The sequence below is a fragment of the Helianthus annuus genome, chromosome 12 (assembly GCF_002127325.2).
Source record: "Helianthus annuus cultivar XRQ/B chromosome 12, HanXRQr2.0-SUNRISE, whole genome shotgun sequence".
NCBI classification, from domain to species: Eukaryota; Viridiplantae; Streptophyta; class Magnoliopsida; order Asterales; family Asteraceae; genus Helianthus; species Helianthus annuus.
This window is the reverse complement of record NC_035444.2, coordinates 68,071,705-68,078,716: the sequence shown is the minus strand read 5'-3', so window position 1 is coordinate 68,078,716 and position 7,012 is coordinate 68,071,705. Positions and strand designations below refer to the sequence as shown.

General features: G+C 35.9%; 1 protein-coding gene across 1 annotated transcript; it reads right to left on the bottom strand.

Moving 5' to 3' along the window:
• Positions 1-336: 336 nt before the first annotated feature.
• On the bottom strand, positions 337-3,394 carry LOC110895258 (zinc finger protein CONSTANS-LIKE 9). Its single transcript, XM_022142541.2, has 5 exons — positions 3,171-3,394; positions 1,999-2,592; positions 1,058-1,249; positions 696-979; positions 337-614 (listed from the first exon to the last, which is right to left on the bottom strand). Exons 2-5 carry the CDS (start codon positions 2,461-2,463, stop codon positions 485-487), a joined length of 1,071 nt encoding a protein of 356 aa, XP_021998233.1. The 5' UTR covers positions 2,464-2,592; positions 3,171-3,394; the 3' UTR covers positions 337-484.
• Positions 3,395-7,012: the final 3,618 nt, after the last annotated feature.

The window sequence follows — 7,012 nt, the reverse complement described above, 5'->3', positions numbered from 1 at the left end:
AAAGTCATGTTACATGTCTTAATAATTCCTCGGAAAATTATAAATTTCAGCACATATATTTCCTTGCTATTGTTAGCCTTGCCCCTTATGGGAAAACAACAAAACCATTCTTGTTGGGTCACAAAGAGCCCGTTTCGGACTAGGTGGTCATCGTAGTAGTGTGAATATTCTTTGGTTTTTTGTAGGCCACATACCTCGAAGCAGAACCAGACCGGACAAGTGGTTGTTGGCGAACTTATAAGCCAAGCCGCACAAGGAGGGGGCCATCAGGAACAATATACAAAGTACAGAAACAAAAGTATTCGTTTCGTTTCACGTTATCTGTCAACAATTTAATAACTGCAACCTTAAAACTTAGCTGAATAGAAAAACTACATACTACAAAACATCCATACATGAAGTATAAAACTGTCAAAGACTCACCCTAAGTTCAACTGTAATTTACAGAGATCTTCACACAACAACATTTCATCTTGCTCTGCTCTCAGAAGCTTCTTGTTTCACTCATGGGATCATAATCATACGCATCACCCGCCTTAATAAACCGCCCTTTCACACGTTGTCTCACATCAGCTCTCGCCTTTCTCGTCGCATACCTTACCGTCTTCTCAAATCTGCAACAAAAAAAAAAAATCGAGATAAGACTACATGGTACACTTGCACATTATATTTATGTTTAAAAAGTAAAAACTCACTTTCGGGTTTTCTTCTTTTCCTTGTAACGAAGAACCGCGTCACTTCTGGTGGTGGTGGTGGTGGTCCCCGCACCGGGGGTGCACCAAGGCGGTTCACCCATCGGAACCATAGAAGAAGCTCCACAGTCTTGATACTCACCACCGCTGCTCTCAGCGGTCAGATTTGAAAACGAAATATTGGATTGTTGGTGTGCGTAACGCGGGCTGGGTTCGGTTTTGCAGCTCGCTAACGAATCCACAGAGGCTGCGTTACTGCATTCAGGCTGTACGGTATTCAAAGACTCCTAAAACAACTGAAACTTTAGCAAACGCCAAACGGTAGGTTAATAACACGAAAATTGACTAATGGATTGAAGGGATACCTTTGTTGCATCTTTCTTGCCGAACAAGCTATCGATCCCGTCTTTTGCAAAAAGATGTTTCGGGTCGTTACAACCTACGCCAAACAGTTCTTCGTAATTCTCGATGTTCATGTCGACTTCATCCATCGTGTAGTCGTCATAGACCCCATCATCGACCACTTGTTCAGGATCTTTTGTCCCGATATATGATATCTGTGAGTAAACGATGCACAAAAATGAAACCTTTAATACATTGATTCAATTAGGGGTGAGCAGAAAACCGAACCAAAACCAAAAAAAACAATTTAACCAGACCGAAATAAAACCAAACCGCACAGAAAACTGAAAAAAAACCAGAACCGAAATTTGCGGTTCGGTTACGGTTTTGCATTTAAAAAAAAAACCGAACTGAACCGAATAACCTAAGCAATCATCTTTTTCAATTTTTTGTTATATATTGATCTAGGAATTATTAATTTTATTCTTGAATGCTAAATATAAACAATAAGAACATTAACATATTTATATATCATTGAAATAGTTTATCCATTGTCTGCAAGAAATACAAAATTTAACATAAAAATTAAATGATTTTCAAAGTATTATAAAAGAAAACGCCTTAATAAAAACTTTGGAGAAACATTAAAATAGATTAGAATGTTAGGTTTAAGTGAACAATATTAATTAAAAAGATTCAATATATTAACTTAAATGTAAACATCTAAGAAAGATTTTTAAACTTTAAATTATACTTTTCAAATTTTGAATCTTACGCAATTTGTTTCAAAAACCAAAAAACCAAACCGAACCATTGCTAAAACCGAAAAAACCAAAACCGAACGGTTTTCAAAAACCGTAAACCGAACTTTCGGTTTCGGTTTTACCCAAAGACTGAACCGTGCACACCCCTACTCAATATGTAACAACTGATATAATGACAAACAAGACGTCACACAATTCACCTTTGAGTTATCTTCAATCTGCAAATTACCGACCTCAAAGTTCACAGATGAATCTTGAATCGTGTTGTTTTCGGACCCTTCGAGGGTCTTATCAGCAATGCTCATTGACCCCATTTCTTGTTCACAAGATTCCGACATAAACGACCAAATCGAAGAAAGTTCAACAGCCGAAGGGCACCCGGAATAGCAATTTAACGTTTGCCGACTATGTGTACTTGAATCCAAATCGGGTCCATTGTGACTTACCCAATCACAGTTCTGACAAAGAGATGCTTTTTCTTCCACACATCGAACAAGTGCAGGCTGCGAGTTACACATATCGCATACTAGTGTTCTCATGTGGCGTTTCGACAGTGGATTCGCAGAATGAACATTGCGATCACAAGATAAACACAAGTAGGCTGCGTCAGATCGACAGTACACCATTGATCTTGCCTCGCCACAGTAATCACAATTGTAACCCATTTCTTCAAGAAAATATCTTACCTAGATACAATACTGAAATAAACACACAAAAAAAAAACCGCTCAACGATCCGATGGAGAGTTGATCGACGGAGAGTTGTTCGTCTACTATTGTCGTACAATCAGGCGCCTGCATCAATTAATAACTTTTTTATTAGAAACTTGATCAAATGAGCACACTTTATTGTTTCAGAATATGATGTCCAAAAAGGGTCAATTTTAGAACAAATTTATTGTAACAAGTTGATTATATCCTGATAATATCCAAGAATAAATGAATAATTTCTTGATAAATGGTTGTTGAAACATTCTAACACATAATTGATGGAATAGTAGATATGCCGAACGAATAAAAGCTTAAACTAGACAGGGATTTAAGCATCTAAAATCCCAAAAAAAAAAAAAAAAAAAAAAAAGATGAAGCAGAATCTAAAGAACAAAAGCTAAGTATCACCAAGCAGATTATATCCAAACAAACCAGTAAAAATAGAAAAAAATCATCAATTAAACTAATAAATTCTAAAAGATTAGAACAAATCCAGTGGAAACAGACAAATATACACAAAAAAATTGAAAAAAATAAAGATTTGACTAAATATATTAGCAATCAATGAATTGAATCATAATTTACAGATCATGAAGAAATGAAACAAATCAAGAAAACCCTTTTTGTATAAGGCTAAAAGAAACATAACCCAGAAAGCTTACCAGAAAATGAAGATCAAGAAGGCAGAAACAAAGATCTTTTGGGGTTGCAGAGGACAAAACCCTAATAAAGATGAGAGCTTTTTTCTTCAAGATTTAATATCTGTTCGGGTGGTGTGTGTTGGTTCTGGGTGTGTTAAATATCTGACAATACATCAAAAAAATATCTTAAAAAGGGGAAAAAGTGCAAGGAGATAGAAGGAGGGTGGGTTCAAAAGGTGGGACCTTGTCGCTTTCTTCACACTTGTAAAAGTTGAAAACTCATCTTGGTTATATGCAAATTCTTCCTTGTACAATGTACATATGCCAATTTTCAGATTTTAATCCCTCACTCTTAAATTAGTTTACCTTTTTACTTTGTTTTTCCAATAAAATTATGGTGTCGATTTCTATACAAACCTAACACATCCAAATGTTTTGAGTTTAGCCTAACGGGTTGGGTTAAGTGTAGGTCGAACCCGCAAAGATATGTAGTAAAATAGGTTGTGTTCATGTCAATTTGATGGGTTATGAGTTAACCTGTTTATTTATTTTGTTATATAAAAATGTGTTTTATGTAATAAGTTAAACTATTTGGGTATTTTTTATAATGTAAAAGTTCAAAAACAATTTGGCATAGCATAAAGACAAATGATTAAAATATAAATATAATATGTAAATTTTAAACGGTTTGTGTTTATATCAATTCGTGAATACACGAGTCATGCTTAGGTTCATGTCTGTGACACAATGTTCAGGTTCGTTTAAAATTATAGGTACAACTCACAAACCCACGAACATGACCCATTTAGCCATGGCCGACCCAAAGCAAGGGCCGAGTGGGCACTGTCTCAGAGCCAAAAATGTTTAAGGACCCGAGAAATTATTATTTTTTAATTATATTTATATAGTTGTTGGCATGTATACACGCTGAATCAAGATAAAGCATAATAAAGTGTTTGCCTTGTTGGCTGATATGTTGTTTTGACAACGAGAGGTCACAACTTTTTTATATATTATTTTTAAAAAAGGTTCATATTTTAGGGCCCATATTTTATATTCGCCTCAGATCCTATAATTTTCGGGGACAACCCTGCATTTAACATCCCGAGGAAAGGCTTAGATTTAATGAGTGTAAAAAAAGAATTGAATACTGGCTTGTGAGATCTTAGTCGTCCAAACTTTAATCTACGATGGGTGTTGTGCTTGGATTCCAACGGAAGCTTTTCACAACAAATAAACAAATAAAGAGTGTGTGTGACCTGTTAGACTATACAGAGTAGACGTAGAAAACTGGTGTGGAAGCCAGTCCACGCCGAGCACACCACCCCAAACATGGCGTGGAGGGCGGCGTGGGGGAAGGGCGGGAGGATCTTCATCGACATGGGGCGCTTTGGTGTGGTGATGTGGAGGCTCTTGATTGTTGGGTGAAGTTTGGGTTGATTTTGATTGGTTGATGTTTTATTTATTTTTATTTTTTAATAACGCCACCTTCATGCCCACTTCCACTCCGTGATTTTTTTACCACACCATCTGCTGCTGACGTGGGTGTTGTCACACCCTAATTTCCCAGTGGGCCAGGATGTGGGGTTTAAACGTGATGATTGGATAACAGTTTCACAATGCAGCAGAAGTAGAGAGTGATAAAGTAAAAGTATTTAAAACTTGAAATCATATTAAAAATTCATAACATTGTGTTTGGTAAAAAATATCCCAACATCAAGGATCTAATAAAATAAGCTTGGGACATCATAGGTCTTTTAGCCATGGAGTCGCAAATTCCAAAGCTCGTGACCGAACCTTATCCGGCCTACTATTGAGGTTCGCCACCTGTAAGTTAATCTTTTAAAAATACGTCAGCTTTCACTGGTAAATACTATTAACCAGCTCATTTGTAAAATTGGGATTTGTCTTTTTTCCAGATTTACATGCTTATCATATATTCGGGGACTAGTGTTCAAAACCTATTCATGATTAATATACACACCATTTCAATTTGTGGTTGTGAGGTTGTAGGATCATTTGCAGACCCAAATGAGTCGTTCAGAAGAGATCTCGTCCAATATGAGAGGCGGAAACAAACATATCGGAGTTATTTCAGCTGAATTACACAAGAAATCACTTTAAACTGTCTTTGTATTGATATCAGATCGTTTTACAATGCTGGAGACACTTCGGCAGAGCTTCGCTACCGGAATCAAATCGTTACAAATGAAATGGCACAACCTAGTATTTATAGACAACTCATTTCGCACGAAACACCTCACACGAAATGACTATTTCGTGCGAAATGGCCAAAGTTCATTTCGTGCGAAATGGCCAGTCCATTTCGTGCGAAATGGCCAGTCTTGGCTGTCTTCAGACTCCCCCTTTCGATAAGCTGGGATCGCAGTCTGGAATTCACAATCTTCAGGCTTTGGATCGGAAACCTGGCTCTTCTAACTCTTTACAGGTTCTAAGATCGTAACCTGGCTCTTTTCAATCTTCATACCTGCACAATCTCTATCTCACAATAAATTTCACAAATTTATAATTTTACAAATTTAGAAATCACATGCAGGTATCGTTTAAAAATGATTTAATCTCTGATGACCACTTGTAAGAGTAACATTTCTTTCTTCCTGAAACAAACTCTCCCAAACATGTTCATCATGTTTAGCACCCAGAATTTTGAAAATCAACTCTTCAACATCAGTTGTCAAAAATCTTTTTATATTTTTCAAAAATTTTATGCTAAACCACATTGAAAATCTTTTTGGATTTTTGAAATGAAATGCAGTAAAGAAATATTTACATACACTATTTTTGTGAGTTTGTGAAAGAGGATCATATCAAATTTTGAGACAAATCACCAATACCGTTAAGCTTTAAACATTTTAAGTTTTAAACGATTCACGTAGATTGCCAGTATACTGATCCACTTAAATTTTCACACAAAGTTCAACTGTTTCAAGATACGAAATTAGTGTTTTAAGAACTTGACTTATTCGCGTGTCCCATCTCAAAATATACTCCCGTATCTAGACTTCTATATTCAGTCTTACAGGTGAGTGTACACTAATGATATCTGTAAACGGGTAAATGCGAGACCATGAGAGCTCAGGTTAGAACTTCCGTTTAGACAAAGAGATGATGGCTCGTCTTTTGGTGTGTTCCGTTTGGGGATCTTTTCTTCAACAGCACATGATTAGCATTTTTCAATGTTTCATCATTTTTTATGCTGAGGGTGAGCTTTAAAAATTAAAGCAATGCAAAGTATTATACGAGGACTAGGCTATTGCTTCCGCAAAATCAGAAGTCCTGGTATAATACCCCAGATATCACCACGCACAAAGACCTAGTATGTCAGAAATAGAACGCCCTTCAAACAAGATTTCGGGGGTTACCCATATATCCAAGAGATGTTTCCCACGAGATAAGTAAGCAAATGATATTTATGTTTGTATCTCGAAAACAATCTACTGAATGTGTAAAAACCTACTGGCATATCATCAGTGAGACCGTTTATCACTTTTAACTTTTCATTTCTTTAGCGTGCTGTGATAGTCTACTGATGTACTATCATTTCCTCTTTTTCACAACAAAACTCATTTTTGAATTTTTCGATGTTTTTGGCCTTTTAGATTTTATCATGTTTTTGAATTTTTCAGATTTTCGAAATTTCTAAAATTTTTACTCCCCCTAAAATCAAAATATCTTTCAATTTTGATTTTCTGGGAAAATTTGAAAACAAACTGTATAAGAAATTGACAAACTGGTTTTCAAGCTTCATTTCTCCATTCACCTGGCATAAACAATCAGAACTCCCCCTTACAACAAAATATTTTCCCATCATGATTTCAAAACACTTAAGTTTGTTTTAATCA

Bases quoted from the DNA above. Each gene is read 5' to 3' on its own strand.
- LOC110895258 (XM_022142541.2), bottom strand. From the start codon at position 2,463: ATGGGTTACAATTGTGATTACTGTGGCGAGGCAAGATCAATGGTGTAC. The intron at 1,250-1,998 runs GTGAATTGTGTG...GTTTACTCACAG, and splicing joins AGATTGAAGATAACTCAAAG to ATATCATATATCGGGACAAA. The intron at 615-695 runs GTGAGTTTTTAC...TTTTTGTTGCAG, and splicing joins GAAAAGAAGAAAACCCGAAA to ATTTGAGAAGACGGTAAGGT.